The sequence below is a fragment of the Schistocerca americana genome, chromosome 4, assembly GCF_021461395.2.
Source record: "Schistocerca americana isolate TAMUIC-IGC-003095 chromosome 4, iqSchAmer2.1, whole genome shotgun sequence".
In the NCBI taxonomy this organism is placed as follows: domain Eukaryota; kingdom Metazoa; phylum Arthropoda; class Insecta; order Orthoptera; family Acrididae; genus Schistocerca; species Schistocerca americana.
Genome location: NC_060122.1, coordinates 401,546,477 through 401,566,176, shown reverse-complemented (window position 1 = coordinate 401,566,176; position 19,700 = coordinate 401,546,477). Strand labels below are relative to the sequence as shown.

General features: G+C 42.6%; 1 protein-coding gene across 2 annotated transcripts in view; it reads right to left on the bottom strand.

The window, feature by feature from the left end:
* The window catches only part of LOC124613196 (max dimerization protein 1-like), a 700,459-nt gene that overhangs the window by 18,560 nt on the left and 662,199 nt on the right, over positions 1-19,700 (bottom strand). For both annotated transcript variants that reach the window (XM_047141856.1, XM_047141857.1), the window contains exon 5: positions 15,239-15,455. In XM_047141856.1, the coding sequence (XP_046997812.1) occupies positions 15,239-15,455 (217 nt within the window). The remainder of the gene's footprint in view (positions 1-15,238; positions 15,456-19,700) is intronic.

Sequence of the window (19,700 nt, the reverse complement as noted above, 5' to 3'; positions counted from 1 at the left end):
AAAACGGATACAGAACCAGCGTTACTCAGTGCAAGCTTGAGGTTGAAGCATAAAGTAGACATTACTGTTGTTAACAGCAAGCACCGCGGGTGCATGGGACGATTTTGTTTCGAAATATGACACGCACCGCAAGCAGTCGACACCTTGCACTGTTGTGCGGATATTTGCAGTTCATATACAAAGACGCATGAGGATAAATAAACTGCAATTACTGCGTAACAAGCCACCGGAGAGGACGGGTCCTTTACACAACAATTTTAATCTTTCATATGGTTCACTTGGGGGATATTTCATTTCGTTACTATCATACAAGATCTGTCAAGCACGAAGACCGTAGATCACCACGGTCGCTGGATGTGTTACAAGGATAGCAGATCAGCTCGTTAAAGTCCCTGTCATAATCCTACATCGAGATTAAACAGTTTTAACTAGTTTAGCTACCATTTAGCAAAAGCGGTGTTGTAGAGTCAACGCTCCCGCAATGTAATTAACGAGCCCTCGCTAAGGAGAGAAGGAGCTGTAATTTTTTTTTACAAATTCTCACAAATTTGCTACAGGGCTTCTTTGTCAGAAGAAGACGTGGTACAATGTTTTTCACTACAGTGGATACCACTTGGACTGTAACGGAAGGCTCCTAAGGCCAATCACTCAGCTATGATGAGTCTCAGAGTCCAACACCGTTGTTTCATTTTGTTACTGGTCAAGCGGTGAAAACTGCGCTCACTTTCAAAACTCCTTCCACGGTCTTTGTAAGCACACGAGATTCATTTGTGGTATTACACAAAAACATGAAAATGTCTGTGCGAATTTTGTTCTCAGCATTAACTGGTGCTGCACACGCAATACTTAATCCATGTCGCGTATAAAATTTGGTATGTGAAACCAAACAGTGGATTATTTAACCCTGACGTGTACCACGTTACTCGCCAATTGAAATTTGGGCAATGGCAGCCTTCCGAAAGTCAGAACTGCGCACAGCGCAATTTCCCGGTAATGGGAAATTTATATATGTCTATAAACAAACATTCACAGTACGCTAACTGGGCACGAGGCTTTTAAATTTGTTTCGGCGCCGAGAAAGGCCGCACGCGCGGGGTGGCAGCGGTTCTATTTGCTAGCTCTTCCGCGTCATTTATCCCTCCGCTTCAAATAGCCGGCCATGTTTTTGAGTCGGCAAACAAACACGGCGGCAGCGGCGTGAATCGAAATAAAAACAGGCAACGGGTGATTGGCGGGCGCGTGCTGTGGCCCCCAGCTCTGGCATATCGAGCGGCGCCCCACAGTTGCGACTGCCTACTATCATTCGAGGTTCCATCGGAAACTGAGTCTAAAGTCTACTATTTTGTTAGAGTTCTTTCATAAATACCGTAATGCAGTGATTATTCGGCGACTGACCTGCGTTTGCAAAGCCTACAGCAGATGATACAAACCTAACAGACGCGCTAGATGATTATAAGCATTACTCAACACTGGGGCAAGTGGTACAAGTACATCAAACACTTACTGATTGAGTAAAATATTCTGTCACGTTAATTTATTTTTAAAGGACAATGATAGTGACACAACTTACTGATAATAGTAGCACTTGTATAATGTTAAAGAAAATGGAGTTACCCCATGATGTGTCTATCGGACTGCACGCAGGGCACAGGAATATCCGAAAGTACCCTCCTTACCGCTCTCTTCATTAGTCATCGCCGCTTTGTCCGAAAATGATTCATACTCTTTTGACGTTGGTGATATTTTGATCGGGTCTTGTCGGTGGTTATTCGACAGCTTTCGTGTCGCTTTACAGCTGCTGCCAACATGTGCGGAGTTCCAATGTGTAGCGCCGCAGTCGTCATTACGCAGCGAACGGTTTATTGTCGTTAGTCACGTTGTTGGGCGTTTCCTTAAATCCGAAGAAACCTTGCGTCTGGAACCGGAGTGTCCGTATTACAACAAGCTGATCCTCGACTACTATAATTTGATGTGAAGTTTAACTTTATTGTGTTACTTACACGTGATTATGTTTTTAAGTTAGCCATCGGGTGATTTTTAAGCCAGGAAGTTCCTTGTACCTCCAAGGATGCAGTTAAAAAACTGAACCAGTACCCAAGAAAGAGTATGATGAAAGGTAAAATTTGCTTTTACAGTGAAGGCCAGTGCAGCAACCGGTGATGATCCAATTACCCAATGCATAGTATCCTTAGCAATGTTTTCGAATCAAAGCATGAAGCCTTCTTTATTAAAATGTCTTCAAACTTTTGAGTAACTTGATAAAATTAATGAAGTTTTTCAAAGGAAATCTGCATTTTCTAATAAAAAAACTCCAAATGCATGACAAATTTTATTAACACTGATACTGACTACATAAAAGCCTCATAACTAGCTAGTGTGAGAACTGGAAAGGAAGGAAAACTTCACACAATTGGTGAGTCTCCCTTACTGCCCGTAGCTACGGGCATGGTCCAAGCAGTTTTGGGAGAGAGAGCGGCCAAAAGAGACACTAAACTTCCGTTGCCCAATAATATGGTGAAAATGAGAACTCAAGACATGCCTTCCAATGTCGAAGAAACATTGTTATTACAACAGCACGAGTGCACTTACTTCGGTCTTTAAACAAGTACCACATGTGAACACGAACGATTCCGTAAAAAAGGCGCTTCCACGAAACTCTAAGTGTGTCACATTCGGCACTATACAAAAACTGAATTGTGTTGTCGACAACAATAAGGCGAAAGTTATTCCCCTTATATTGTTCCACATCCCCGCTGCGCCACTCGTCGCTCAACATTCAGCACCGCCCAACCCCACCCCCTCCACCTCCCAGCAGCGTTTATTAAAAGTGAACAAACTATGACGGTACGCCCAAATTTCTTAAAATGTCAAATGGTACGCTCTCTGGAACCCGTGCTCTGACAAGTTGGTACACCTCGAGGAAGCAGAAAGATTGCATTTCAACGATACATGTATGATTCTAACCCTCGTCGTCTAGTTATTCTAAGTACCAACAACGTGACTGATATGATCGAAGTTTGCCATCATGCTCCGTCGCGCGATTCAAGACCAGTTGCATGGTCAGTTTTGCTGCTGGAAAACGTAATGTTCGTTATGAAGGGTCGGCTGTGTTGAGATATAAGCGACTGCGAAAAATATTAACGTCGTTCGCATATTCCTCTGTCCCTTTCGTACCTACAATAGAACGTAAGGATGCTCAGGCCGCAACCAAGTTGTTCATTTTTCACAGACTATTTACTACCGAGTACTAAATGAATGAGACCTGTACTGGAGTGCTGTACGCACATATGAAGGCGGGTGGTGGGGGCACTTTGTCCTGTGTATGAACACAGACATACATAGAAGAGTGCCCAACTGCCGAGTACTCTGGTGCGACTTTCACTCCAACTGAGACGGCACGTGTCAATGACAGTAACTATTTTATGCATCCACCATAGTCACCCAAATAGTTCCCAAGTGACTTCCATCCGCTAAACGTGGACACAAGCGGAGGTATGGCTCCATTCGCCAGTTAGTATCAGTACAATACCTCTATACAATGTCAGGACCGTGTCTGCATTTGGCGCCAAATAGTGACCAGCTGAACATTCTGCAAGTGATTGCACCTATCGTTTCTGGATTCAGGACTACACCAGAGTTGCAGAAGGATCAATGAAAGTAAACACTGATCCATTGCCTCGCAGCAGCTTCATACTACAGTTCTAAACACCACAGTTATGTGTTTGTAAGGTTTATATAAATAAATTATTGTAAATTGTTGCTGATCGGTATTGCTATCATTTTGCCATTGATTTTGCATATCCCTAATAGGCTCCAGTGACGTGCAAGCATGTCACGTCATTAGAGGAACTACTTCCAGTAGGAGAAAGCTCCCTTCCGGCCACATATTTATTTCGACACCACCTGCAATTGGTGAGCACAACATAAAAGTGGCAGATTGTACAAAAAATGGTTCAAATGGCTCTGAGCACTATGGGACTTAACATCGATGGTCATCAGTCCCCTAGAACTTAAAACTACTTAAACCTAACTAACCTAAGGACAGCACACAACACCCAGTCATCACGAGACAGAGAAAATCCCTGACTCCGCCGGGAATCGAACCCGGGTGCGGGAAGCGAGAACGCTACCGCACGACCACGAGCTCGGACGCAGATTGTACAACATAAAGCACCGGTCAGTGGTGTCATTCCGCCGCATCGTCCATATGTGCACTTCAGTTTGCGCCTAGAATATGATTATTTAGTGTTGACTTCCAAGTTTGTGTAGGCATGATGATCCCACTGAGCCGTTGTAATGGTCATGACGTAATAAGCTAAAACCGGCAACTGTAACGTTAAGAAACGATGGAGCTACTTTCGAAAGAGTGTTACTAGCAGAATCAAGTGACCCACATGAAACACTCTCGGCGTTGGTAGTTGACATGAAAGAGAACAGCTGAACCTTGTGGTGTGGGACTGAGACAGAAAGCACATCGACGCCGCCGCAAAAATAGTCCCCCCCCCCCCTCTCTCTCTCTCTCTCTCTCTCTCTCTCTCTCTCTCTCTACGCAGAGTGCATCGCGCACCCGCCTTCTAAACTGCACATCACTTACAGTTTATGGAAATGATCTATGTATGACCAAAAGAAAACTAAGGTAATGGTGTGCACATTAGGTAGCCATAATGCAAGGCTAAACTTTGAAAACTTTTGACAACAGTCACTGGAAGAGCGGAATGGATTTTACTCTGTCTGAAGTAAAAAAGATGAAGAAGGAAAAGAGGCACACATCATGATGCCAACTACTGCACAAGGCCAATGGGCTTTTTTCAAAAAGAAACACAAAACAAACGATACATACAAAAATTAAAACCTTGAGACCAGAAAGAGATACGAAATTATGCATATGAATACAGGGTGATTTAGCTGCCTCTACTGCTGGGTTTTATGCAACACCAAAGTCTTCCCCGCCACGCGCAATATGCGCAAGAAATGAACAGGACCTTTTTGTGGGAAGTTCAATTTTGTACAGGGATGCGTTTTCGCTAGGGGCTGTAGTTTTGAATTATTCCAGAAAAACGTACAAAAGAGACCTTCAAACGCGTTTTTCCTCAGTAACTCTAATAAGACCAAGGCCTCCAGCGGAACCGTATTCAAGTACAAAATTTAAATGCATTGAATTTCTTAAAAAGGTCTTGTTCATTTTTTTCTGTAAGACTTAGTTTTACTTGTGGTGAGCGTGAGAATATGAAAATATCCCGTGTGGTTTCCGAAGGTATTGAAAGTCGCATTAAACCAATCGGTAGGGGTAGTGAATCGCTCTGTATATCAGTTTTCCAAGAATCTCTAGTCCAGCGCATTATGAGCCACTTGTGCAGTCCTCACATCGGCACCAAATGCTCGAAGTGAGAACTCCTTGACCGTGTGATCTACTGTTTGCTCCTCAGTCGCAGTCAGCACCTCCCTTCGACCGTCCTAAAGCTTTTCAGCTTCCGACCAGGTTTGGCACAGTAGTCTGAATCACTTGACTATCTCTGTTGAATCTTGAAACAGGTGAGCATTGTTGATCACTTCAAAAGAACTGGTAATTTCTGACTCAATCCAGGGTGGTCTACGTAACTTCTGACGAGTTGTTGGTAGGTCTTGTATGGTACTGTACAAGGGAGAGTTCTTTTGATATTCTTGAGCAAATTTACCTTAAGTTTGCTTTCCTCCTCAGATCTTGTAGAGTAATGTTAACTAGGGCAGGTAACGACTGTATGGGAAAAGATCTAACAATTCCAGTGAAACTGTCGTAGTTTCATTAAGCCGCACATCGAACTTCGTTGTGTTGGCGCTGTTTTCCCACATAACAACAGAATATTCACCAGCAGAACACACAAGAGCGAGCGCAGCACGGCGTAACTGGCATCCGCACCCCAACTGCTTCCGGCTATCTTGCGAAGCACATTCACTCTTAAGTCAAGTTTCTCAGATAACTTGATGTACTGTTGTTTGAATGTCAAGGACCGATCCAGATCGATTCCTAGAAACGGATGATTGTTGTTATTAGATAGAATGCAGTAACCTCAGTTTTTTACAGAAATAGTCTCCGTCAGATTGCTGTCAGCAAATTCTCACAGTGAATAAGATCTTTAGTCTGTAAGACTAATGCTATGTCGTATGCTTTCCGGATTTTTATAGAGTCGTGTCTGGCATGTCATAAATATACAGGTTAAACATAATGGAGGTCAGGATTGATTACTGAGGTACGCCATTATTTAGAGTTTTACATCTGCTAGCTTGTCTATTCAGTAACACGTTAAAGCGCATGTCACAGAGCATGTTGTTCACCAGAAACGCTTATTATGTTCGGAGGACAACTCTGTATGGATGCGAAATGTGGGGAATGCAGAAGGCTGAAATGAAAAGTGTCTCTGAAACCTGACGTTGTAAGAGAATCTTGAACATCAGCTAGATTATTCGCCTAATGAATGATAATCGTAAGCAACGAGTCACGAGAAAAATTTCCCAATAACGGACACGAGTGGTCGGGAAACGGTAATTGAAGAAACAGAGAAAGAAAAGACCTGCAGAGCCAGGATAAGATACGCCTGTACGAGGCATTCCGATGATGATGATGATGATGATGATGATACGGGTTGTTGCAATGAAGACGGTGGCTGGCAACGCGACAGGACTGGAGAACTGCATCAGACCGCATGAACAATATAAAAATCATCATCATGGCACTCTATTGAAAGCTGCTCTATAGACTGCCTCCAACTGCTACTGTACAGTACGATAATGTGTGTGGACGAGAGTTGCCGACTAGTAACAGTTTCACGCCCATTTGTCCACTTTCGACAGATACGAATGAGGAGCAGTAGTGAACATGCACCAAGTTCAGCCATTTCCGCGATACTCTTGCGCTGCCACCGGGCTATCACTAGCTTCCATATGACGAAATCGCGATAAGTAAGGTTTCACCGTCTTCCGTACACAGCATTGACAATTACTTCTCTATGCCCCTTGCACCTATTATCTGTCACTCCTACCGTGCCTTGAGACATCCAAACGATTCAGGGGTCCAGAGTCCAAAAGATTAGTCATAATTTTCTAGAATACGCGTGGGTAATCGTTTGACCCTTGGACACCGAAGAGACGGCGATTCGACTGAAGTGCACGCTAGGCGGTGTCATCTGACGTTCCTGTTCCTGTAAGCGAGGCACGTCCGCCGGCGGAAGTCTATCACGGCTTGGCTTTGCGCGCGCGCGATGAAACAGAATTGGATGGCGATTAAGTTATGCTGAACAAATGAGAACCCGCCCCCCCCCCCCCCAACCAGATTAGACGAATGGGTTCTTTTTGTTTCTTAGATTTCATTATTAATTCTAGGTGGTCATAAATATAGCTACTAATTTGCGATTCCCGCTTCCGAAGCTCCAATCTGCTCCAAAGCGCTTCTAAAGGTGTGTTTACATGCGAGCGCACGGAAACGAACAAAAGCGAACAAGTATTCGCAGAGAAACTTGCCACTGTTCGCTACCCATGAACAAAAGTTTACAATAGAGAGAAAAGAGAGAACGAGCACAGCCAGCGGTATAGTGTGCCAACCACATGAACACTGCGTTATTGTTCTTCTTGGCGTAAATAATCAGCACACAGAATTTAGTCGATATAGCGCTAGTTACAGCGGCGATACCAAATAGTGATATTCAGATAGGATTATTTTTATGACGAGCGGTTCTTTCTAACGGTACGAGCACAATTACATTGCAAAAAAGAAAATAGAAAAAGTTGGCTTATGAATTTTTAGGCACGTGTGAAACGCGCTGAGGTCTTATACTTAGTACTGAATTGCAGCTTCATTATTCCTTAACATTAATCTAAAACCCTGCACGTATATCGGGCGACGCTCTTCTTTACATTCTTATTGCAACTCAAAGGGCAATTCAAAGGCAGGACACTAATTACCGACGAGCAACACAACCAGATTCTTAGCAACTGGACACAGTTACGTAAGAAATTGCATCGCATTTCAGCTGCTTGTATATCTCAGATAGTGTGATGTCTGCAGTGGCATATGCGAAGCATTCAAGGATTTCTTACGTTTAAGGAAGACACTGATAATGAAGTTCGATTAATGTAATGTAAAGCCTACAAAACGAACTGTGAAATGAAACTATTGTTAAAATCTGTTATTTAGTGCGTTGCTGAGGAGGTAGCGTGATCGAAGGAAAAAGGATATTTATTTGGTCGGTTATTACATTAAAAGCTTTTGAAAGAAGAGTGATGCATCTGGGACGTAATTGCAGCTATCTTAAATGTAAGCCACGAAAATGCGAAATACAAACGCTTATGTCTCTTACTTCTTTCCAATAGAGCAAGCAATTAATTTATCGTATTTCTTCTGTCCTCCATTGGATCTTTCAGAGTACTTCGGCAAGTTTATACCCAGCGTAGCACATTTCTTTTTGTTGGGCATTTTGTACCATTGTCTTTGATCTCACAAAGGTTCATGATATCTATATTATTCTACTAGCAATATTACATTCTACTGCTCACTACCACATGTCAATAACAAATATAACCGGTGATTATAATTGACGTGCAGCTAATTACAGAGGTCTAGTGTGGGCTGTAGTTGTCTCTCAGCGAAACTTGGTAGATATTCTAACCCGTTAAACCTGAACCGATTTACGGTGGGGCTGTACAGCATCTCGGCGATGTCTCCGGTGCACAAATTGAACAAACTGTATAAGCGGCGGTTAACAATAAAATCAACATTATGGGTTTCTCACTTGGTTGACCTTATCTCCCACGTCCTATTCCTAATCCCTTATATAAGGAAACATTTCTATACGTCTTTCTTGCATTCAGACTTGCACCTGGTGGCCAAAACTGGAACTTACTTTTTCCGGTGTAAGTCGGTTCCACTGCTAGACGATAACATAGCCCACGCAGGACCTTTGTCAGTAATTGCACTTTATAACCATCAGCTGGTTGGTGCACAGACCACCAGTTCTCTGCGCTGTAAGCGCCGACGCGGAGAGCGCAGTTCCCGTTGACGGTTCGCTGGAAGGCGTCAACCGGCGGAACGCACCTGTGAATGTGAACCGAACACGACCGAAGATTGTTTTCTTTCGTTTGTCTACCGCTTACTCAAGAGAGAATGTGCGTTCGCTGGGTCAGTTGCGCCTACCGACAGCGGACATCTGCTATGAAGTAGGATGCAATGTCGTGGTGGTGCCACGCGCGGGGGCAAGACACACATTCGGCCAATCCCACAGGACCTGTAGACGCAGCAACCACCTGCGGTTGCCAGATCTTCACCAACATCGCCACTACAACATGGCTAAGTTGGCTTTTCGACTACGGCGTTTCCGACCCTACTGCAGGTGCCAAAGGTACCGTGGCACTTCTGACCAACAGATTTTGCATCGTGGTTACGAAAGGGAGCCCGTGTCTTCTCTAGGATGGTCATCGCTAAGCGCTGCAAAATAAAATAATAATAATAATAATAATAATAATTCCCGTGGAGGCCCGGGAAAAGAATAGGCCTCCGGTATGTTCTCCCAGTCGTAAAAGGCGACGAAAAGAACAAACCACTAATAGGGCTAACCCCCCTTTTAGTGTGATTAGTTGGTTCAGGACAGAACTAAAGAAGCCTCGGACAAGCGCCGTCATGGTCGGGGACGACGCTTGAACCCTATGCCCGCCCACAATGGTAACGACTCTGCTAGCCAACTGGAAAATGATTCAAATCCAAATAGAGGTGTTTTGCAGGATATGCTTCCTGCAACCATCCTAGAAGGAAAACAAAGACAGAGGATGAGATGGTCAGATGAAGTTAATCGACACCGCATGTTCTGTTATTACCAAGCAACAAACCTAGGAACCAACACAACTGGATACAGATCACAAGTATACACAACATTTATTACCAGATACCCAGAATTAAAATTTTTAACAGAACAACGACTAGCTGATCAGATCCGTGTAATAATCAAAATAACACGATACCCCAGTCAGAATTAGAAAACATCAAGCAACAAGTACAACAAATACTGGAACAAAATAATGTGCAATCAGAAGAAGAAGAAAATACAATAATGGACTCAAACATCCCATAGCAAACAAACAAAGAACAACACGCATCAATTAAACAGTCAGAGGGAAACGAAATCTTAAGACAGCCACCAGAACAAGCACAAATAGAACACGAAGTTACACACATGTTAGATATAGAAGAAAAATTTCAGCTGACATATATAGAATACAAAGACACAAAGACAGACATTAGACCATTCTTGCATAGACCGCCAAATAACCCACAAGTCGAAACAACAATAAAAACTATCAACACAATCATACACAACAAAATAAATGAAAACACAACTATGGAAGAGTTACAACTACTGGTTTATATAGGAGCACTCACTACACTAAATATACACACTAGGCAGAGATCAGAACCAAGCAACACACAGAAGAAACCCACAAAACCAGCATGGCAACAGAGGCTACAGATCAGAATAGAAAAACTGAGAAAAGACATCGGACAGCTAACACAATTTATAAGAAATGAAATGTCAGAAAAAAAACGAAAAAGGTTAGGTAAAATCTCACAACTAGAAGTGATAGAGCAATTCGATGAAAAGAAGCAGAAATTACAAGCATTGGCCAAACGACTTAGAAGATACAAAAAAAGTGAAAATAGAAGGAAACAAAACCAAACATTCAACACAAACCAAAAGAAATTTTACCATACAATAGGTAACACACACATTAAAATAGACAATCCACCGAACATAACAGACATGGAACACTTCTGGAGCAACATATGGTCAAACCCGGTACAACATAACAGGCATGCACGGTGGATACAAGCAGAAACAGATACATACAAGATGATACCACAAATGCCTGAAGTGATAATTTTGCAACATGAAGTCACCCAAGCAATTAATTCTACTCACAATTGGAAAGCTCCTGGAAAAGATAAAATAGCAAATTTCTTGCTAAAGAAATTCACTTCAACACATTCACATCTAACTAAATTATTTAACATTTACATTGCAGACCCATACACATTCTATGATACACTTACACACGGAATAACTTATCTGAAACCTAAAGATCAAGCAGACACAGCAAACCCAGCTAAATATCGCCCCATAACATGCCTACCAACAATATACAAAATATTAACTTCAGTCATTACATAGAAATTAATGACACATACAACACAGAACGAAATTATAAATGAAGAACAAAAAGGCTGTTGCAAAGGAGCACGAGGATGTAAAGAGCAACTGATAATAGATGCAGAGATGACATATCAAGCTAAAACTAAACAAAGGTCGCTACACTATGCATACATTGATTACCAAAAAGCTTTTGATAGTGTACCCCACTCATGGTTACTACAAATATTGGAAATATACAAAGTGGATCCTAAATTGATACAGTTCCTAAACATAGTAATGAAAAATTGGAAAACCACACTTAATATCCAAACAAATTCAAATAATATCACATCAGAGCCAATACAGATTAAGCGTGGAATATACCAAGGAGACGCATTAAGTCCTTTCTGGTTCTGCCTTACTCTGAACCCACTATCCAACATGTTAAATAATACAAATTATGGATACAATATTACTGGAACATACCCACACAAAATTACACATCTGCTATACATGGATGATCTAAAACTACTGGCAGCAACAAATCAACAACTCAACCAATTACTAAAGATAACAGAAGTATTCAGCAATGACTGACTGAACTCCCTGTATCCATGTATCAGGTGGTCGTCCCCTTTTTCTTCTTCCAATTGGTACCCAGTCGATTATGCATTTTGGTATCCTTTCCTGTTCCATTCGTCTGATGTGTCCATACCATTTAAGTTGTTTGTGCTCGATGAAATCAATAATTGAATTTTTACATTTCATCTTGTCTCTGATTACTTCATTTCTTATTCTTTCTCGTCTTGATATTCTTGCTGAACGTCTCCAGAAATCCATTTCTGTGGCTAATAATTTTGATTTCAGTTGCCATTTTGTTGTCCACACTTCTGAACCATATGTAATAATGCTCCTAACTATAGTTTTAAAAATCCTTATTTTGTTGTCAGTTGTTATGTGTTTGTCCCAGAGAATTCCATTCAATAAAGAGATTGTCGTCTTTCCAGAATTTATTCTTGATCTAATTTCTTTGTCCTGTTTCCCATCATTTGTAATTTTCACACTTAAATATTTATATTCCTCAGTAGCTGTTATTGTTCCCATCCCTTCTTCTAATATTAAGTCTCCATTCACTCCACCAATTACCATGTACTTTGTTTTATTCATGTTTACATTTAGACCTGATTTTTTATATTCTTGAATCAATTTTCTGGTCATATACTCTATGTCCTCATAGTCTTGGGCTATAATCAGTTGGTCATCTGCAAATTGTAACGAGTATATTGTTCTATCATTTATTGGTATTCCCATAGCGTGACATTTTTTCTTCCAATTCTGTAAAGTTACTTCTGTATATATTTTATACAATGTAGGTGAGATGCTTCATCCTTGACGTAATCCTTCTGTGACTTGGAATCCATGTGATAGATATTTACCAATTTTTATTTTTGAAATAGAATTTTTATATAAATTTTGAATTGCTTTAATTATTATTGGATTTATTCCTATTGATATTAAAGCTTTCCATAAACTGGATAAAGGAACACTATCATAGGCTTTTTCTATATCTATGAATACTAAATGTATAGGTTGTGCCCGAACCATTTTTTTTCAATAATTTGTTGTAGACAAAAGATATGATCAATTGTTGATCTTCCAGCTCTAAAACTTGCTTGTTCTTCAGCCTCCTTTTCTTTGTATTCTTGTTCCAACAAATATTTAATAATTCTTCCATATAATCTACTGAAGGTATTGGTCACTGTTATTCCCCTATAATTTTTACACTCATCTTTCGCTCCTTTTTTATGTATCACTGAAATATATCCTACTTTCAAATCATCACGGAACTATATTTGGCAGAAAAATGGTTCGCCGCCTCACTGGCATTAACTAAGTATGCAACTGTTTAAACAACGTTGCACCCGAGTGCTGGATTGGCTGCAAGGGGCCTGTTAATCTCCACGTTCACACACGATCTGAGATTTTTACCTCGGGGGAAGAAGGGATCATGTGTACGTGCCCCCGCTACCAGCTGATCCACCCGACTTCAAAAACAGCACTGTTGCAACTCGCCTATCGATTCGATGTGTGACGAATGGTGCTGACGTTGAACACTTGTAAGAAAAACCGTTTGAGATGTCCTTTCATTTGAGGTCTTATTTACAATTGCAAGTTGGATGTAATACATGATACAAAGCCTTAAAACCCGTATATTCATTTTGGAACACCTTGTACTCTGAGCTGGGGATGACGTTTATCTCTGATACAAACGGTTTTTGGTTATATCGGTTTTTCTCCATGCCAGTTTAATCTCAACCGCTCATAACAACCGGTTTTCGGGTTTTTTGCTCATACGATTTCCTGAAACAAACTTAGAAATCGAACGGAGATAAAAAAATTTTGACTCTCTCTGCTTGAAGGTATGTAGACTCAACATATTAAATGGTCAAATAACAGAAAACTTAGTCTATCCACAACTGCTTTTCTGGAAAAATAATAGCTGGATGAACACTAAAGAAAAAAATCACCTTTATTCTCCTATTGGTTATAATTTTTTGAAACTCTGCTCAAAGATCATCTTGTAATCGGGGATCATACCACTATTTGGGCGTTAGGAATAGTAAGTGCTAAAAGACGAAAACTGCGGTTGAAGACCTCTGTTTTTCGTGTTCGCCCTTTCGTCGGGTTACAAGAAGATAAAGGCATATCATGTAGACACAGGCAGCAGATAAGCTATTTTCTATTTTGATTGTTTACTGTGAATGAATTATTGTTCAAATGTGTGTGAAATCTTACGGGACTTAACTGCTAAGGTCATCAGTCCCTAAGCTTACACACTACTTACCTAAATTATCCTAAGGACAAACACAAACACCCATGCCCGAGGGAGGACTCGAACCTCCGCCGGGACCAGCCGCACAGCCCATGACTGCAGCGCCTTACACCGCTCGGCTAATCCCGCGCGGCAAATGAATTATTGAAAGTTTTTATTTTATTACTGTTATCATAATTTCCTTCCTCTCTTAGTATTTCAGATGAAACATACTTCAGTACTACGCCACTTCACAGAAATATTCCCAGACTAGGGGTGGTGCTGTTCTGCAATACAACGGATGTCGGCGACGACAGCGATAAAGTGCCGTATGAACCAGATAGGGGCAAGTCTCGCACACTACCAAGTACAGGCGTACGTTAATCCACGAGCAAGCTTCATCATCTCCCAGTACCTACTGCAACCTACATCCTTCACACTCTGCTTAGTGTATTCATCTCTTGGTCGCCCTCTACGATTTTTACCCTAGACGCTGCCGACCAATACTAAAATGGTGGTCCCTTGATGCCTCAGAACATGTCCTACCAACCGATCCCTTCTTCTGGTCAAGTTGTGCCACAAATTCATCTTCTGCTGAATTATATTCAGTACCTCCTCATTAGTTACGTGATCTACCCATCTAATCTTCAGCATTCTTCTGTAGCACCACATTTCGAAAGCTTCTATTCTCTTCTTGTCTAAACTATTTATCGCAATGTTTCACAGGGACATTATTGTCTCAGCTGTGATGCAGCAGTACTCATGGCTGTGTTTGTTGCACGTTTCTGTCTGCATTGTTATTAAATCAGCACTGATCTCTTTTCTCATTTTATATAACAAGGCAATATTAGAAACCAATGCAAATAATACGAATAAAATTACTCCTTTCTTTAAAAAGGTTTGTTTAAAAACGAAAAATTTTAGCACTGCTACTATGGGTAATTGATGTTTCTGTTTTTTTACTGTTATTAGTAAAAGATAAAAAAACACCTGTTACAAACGAGGCCAAACAAATAACGAAAACTACTGGTTACTCAGAACCGAAATACCGGTATCGGTTTAAAACGGTCGCTTTTTCTCATCCCTATTCCCAGCCTCGATGTGCTCCTGCGTGGAAGTGTCAGTCGAAGTAATTTTGAACAGACTGTAGGCCAGGTTGAAAGGTGACAGTTCGGTCGTGAGATGGAGTAGCGATATCGAAGGCTTCGATTAAGCCCGCTTAGCGTTAAACTAGTGGTGCGCAGAGTGGAAGAGGCAGGCGGCGCGAGCGACTTACCCGATTCGGATATGGAGGAGGGCGACGCGGACGACAGCGAGGACGATGCGGAGGAATTTGTACTGGAGACGGTGGAGGTGGAGCACTCGGAGACGGAGCGCCGCTTGGAGAGGGCGCAGTAGGCGTGCAGCTGCTCGAGGCGCCGCCTCAGGAACCGCTGCTCCCTGCTCAGCTGCTCTTTGTGCACGGCGTGCTTGTGCTCGCGGTCCTCCAGGTTCTGCAACACCGCCAAGCAGGCGCACTCCTTCACTCCGGCCCACAGCCAGCGACGGCAGTGTCGGTCTACACTCTACACGTACACCGACAGCGAGCGCTGCATTTAACACAAAGTTTGCTACAGTCAGCCTGTGTAGGCGGGATTAAGAGGTTGGCGCGAGAGAGGTGGTCGTGACGTGCTGCATAAAACCATTCACACAAACTGTCGATGACGAAAAAAAAAATTCAGACTACGGTAACAAAACACGTTATGGCCCTCAGATGAAAGAGGATACTCACCATATCGATTGGCCAAATGCAGCATCTTTTTTTTTAAAAAAAAAAAATATTTTTCATTTCCTACCTGTAAAGGTCGAGCGGATTGTTGGAGAAATCAACCACTGCAGAGTCAAGACTTTGTCAACGGAATAGCAGGCGAGCTGATTGTGGGGCAGAAGGAAGCCCAGTTGGAAATACACTGGTGTCCAAAGTTAAAGCAACACACAGCTATTTTCCAGGCCTGTGTCTAATTCACGATATGATCATACAAACCGTTAACAGATGTCCGTACGATTGCAGTTCTGCACGGAAGATAGCATTTCGGACAGCGGAAAACCACGCCAACGATGGCGTCAGGGCACCTACCAAACGGGGTAGTGTTTGTCGGGTAGTCCCATTTCCACAATCGCCGTGTACACAGTCGCAGGCGGTGTAGTATGGCATAGGTAACACGCCTACAAGACATACTGCGATGGAGGACCATGGAAAGAATGGAAGCAGGACAGTCGCAAACTCATGTGGCCCAGTGGCTTAACGTGAATCGTGTTGTTTCTCGGATGTGGCGACAGTTTATAGAGACCGAAACTGTATCCCGAAGACCACGGCAAGGGGACCCACATGTAAAGGCACGATGATACCGCCTTAGTGCTGCGCAGAAACTACCATCGGACCTCGCAGCATCCACCGAATGTGTGATGCAAACGGGGTGGCCTTTATTGTCGGAGACCTGGTGTATGTGTGCCTCTGACATCTCTTCACAAAAGGGAACGTCTAGAGTGGAGTCGTCAACATCCCACCTGGACAGTCGAAAAGTGGCCAATGTTCTTTTAACAGATGAGTCCCGATTTGATCTGGAGAGTAGTTCTCGACGATTTCGCATCTGAAGGGAATGTGGAACACGATTTCGAGAATCGAACATAGTGGAAAGAGACCGATATTGAGTAGGATCGATAATGGTGTGGGCAGGGATTATGTTGACCATTCTGTTCATGAAATTGTACGGGTAAATCGGAAAGGTTTAACTTCTGACAGATATCGTGACGAGGTCTTGGGGCCATTGGTAAGTTTGTTGCGAGGTGCTGTGCACCCAGACTTCTTACTAATGGACAATAACGCTCGACGTCACAGAGCACGCGTGGTCGATGTTTTTTTGGAAACAGAAGATACTGTACGAATGGCGTGGCCGCTCACTCTCCCGATTTGAATAACATAGAGCATGTTCAAAATTGGTTCAAATGGCTCTGAGCACTATGGGACTTAACATCTGAGGTCATCAGTCCCCTAGAACTTAGAACTGCTTAAAACCTAACCTGCGACCGTAGCGGTCGTGCGGTTCCAGACTGAACCGCTCTGCCACATCGGCCGGCTATAGAGCATGTCTCGGCTACACTAGGGAGACGGGTTGCATCACGTCAGCATCAACTAATCACTCTCCATGACTTGCGAGCAGCTCAGAAGGAAAAATCGACGTTATTGCCTCAACATGACATTAACGACGCTATTCACAGCATGCTCCGTCGTTGTCGGGCCTGTCTTGCTACCAGAAGTGGTCACATTCCATACTGAGCACATTAACCAGTTGTCGTAATGTGTATGCAAATATGTTACTTTGGAAAAAAACGAAGAACATTTTCGTCTACTTTTATGCATGTTCCAACTGTTTACGTTCTGTATTCTTTACAATTTTTCTACTTTGCAAACATCTTTTTATACTGTCTTGTGGCAAACGAAACCTTGCAAAATTTCCGTTTGTTGCTTTACTTTTGGACAGCAGAATATTTGGGAGGGAATATCAAGTTCCGGAATTTGCCTTACAACTGAGGGAAACCGCCCAAAACCTTGGTCAGAAACTTCTTATATCCATTCTTGTAATAGATGGCTGCAAGGACTTCGACTGTTCTACATGAAATGCAAATTACAACACCTGCAGCCATCTCTTTTGCATTTAATTTATTTACGCGACCAGTTTCTGTGTTCCATTACATCATTTTCAGGTCCCTTGATCAACGTGAATTAGGAGAAATACAATCTCGTGTGCAGTCATAACAGTAACCGATATTAGCCGGTGTCCGTAGATCTCTAGTTTACACGACACTCACTCTTCATTCATCAGTGAGTCGTCTCAACATGTGCAGTATACCTACGTCGATATCAACCGCAGGCAAAACAAATGCATATGCAGCCTGCAACAGACTGACACTTAAAAGACGCCACGTAAAAAGTATCGCGAGGGCATAATTGTCATGTAGCACTTACGGCCTTTACGTTGAAATTAAAATGTAACTAATGAGGATGCGGTGGTGTCATTCCTTTAATGAAATTCTGCGGTCATGTGTAGGATTAAATACAGTATCAATAAGGAAAAAAGGTATATGCTTTGGGGGTGATAACAGTGGTGATTATGAACAAAAACTTCACATGAAGATCTGCCCTTTTCTTAACCGTGTCCGACATACAGCTGTTTGAAAATCACAAGCGTCAGTCACATGCCGCCGCCCCCCCCCCCCCCCCCCCAGCACTCACACGCTAATACAGCCAAAGCGACATCAGGTTACGCAGTGAAGTCTTTACTGACCATTTTCACCCGCATTTCAATTGCGCGTGGTAGGGCGACGAGTTTTTATATGCTTGTGCTCAAATAAACGACTTACGAATGAGCTCAGATCAGCAACACAGCAGCTGTCTACAAGAGATGCACAATGCATTTTTGTACATCTTTTGTGAGGAAATGTACACAATTAAAACATTAATTCACATTTTTTATTTAATATCATCTGCCATTTCTCCCGTTACCCATTGTTTTCATTGGTTTCCTCGGAAACTTAAGAAAAGGACGCATTTTCCTATGACTTTGTTCAGAATCACCCCTCAAAGCGTGTACCTTTCGTCCTGACTCACTCTCCCATGAAATGACATTGTTGATAATGACCCATCCTTGAGATGAAGACATCTGAGCTCTATGTCACAGGATACTACTAGGCTGTATGCCTGCATCAGGTCGCGCCGCATCTCTTCCCTTCACGCCTGAAATTATCCACAGCAAAGCTGCGGATCCAAGGGAAGGGTCATCGACATCATCGCCCGTTTCCTCAAACTATATTGTTCGAGAATTGTTCTGATTTTTAAGTATATCAATTTGCTGATTTCAAAAATGGTTCAAATGGCTCTGAGCACTATGGGACTCAATTGCTGTGGTCATAAGTCCCCTAGAACTTATAACTACTTAAACCTAACTAACCTACGGACATCACGCACATCCATGCCCGAGGCAGGATTCGAACCTGCGACCGTAGCGGTCGTGCGGTTCCAGACTGTAGCGCCTTTAACCGCTCGGCTACTCCGGCCGGCCTTTGCTGATTTCTTATACAAGTTAAGCAGAAAAAAGTACACGAAAACTTACATTAAGTTTCCTGTTACTCATTTTCTTCTAGGACCAGTAGTTTTTTTCTCTAGGGCCACTAGTTTGCGCGCAGAGAGAGAGAGAGAGAGAGAGAGAGAGAGAGAGAGAGCTTGTAAATCTTGCGGGACGCGCATGCCATGTAGCATAGGTGGTTTTTGTAGACCAATTTGTGGTAGTTTCCCAACTTCATAACCCACACTGTCCCATATCAAACTGTTCGTCTCTCACCTCTATAACACTGTGGTACATTGTAAACAGTTATCGTTTACACACCGTATAAAATCATTCACAATACACACTGATCAGCCAGCACATTACGACCAGCTACCTGATAGCCGATATGTCCACATTCGGCACGGATAACAACGGCGGCGCGTCGTGGCATGGAAGCAATGTGGCACCACATCTACACACACAAGCCACCTAATTCCCATAAATTCGGCGCTGGAGGGACGACGAGCTCTTACTCCACGTTCAATTTCATCCCAGAAGTGTTCGATCGGGTTCAGATATGGCGAGTTGAGGGGCGGGGTGGGGGGGTGGGGGGAATTGGGGGGGGGGGGGGGTCAGCACCTCGATTGGAACTAG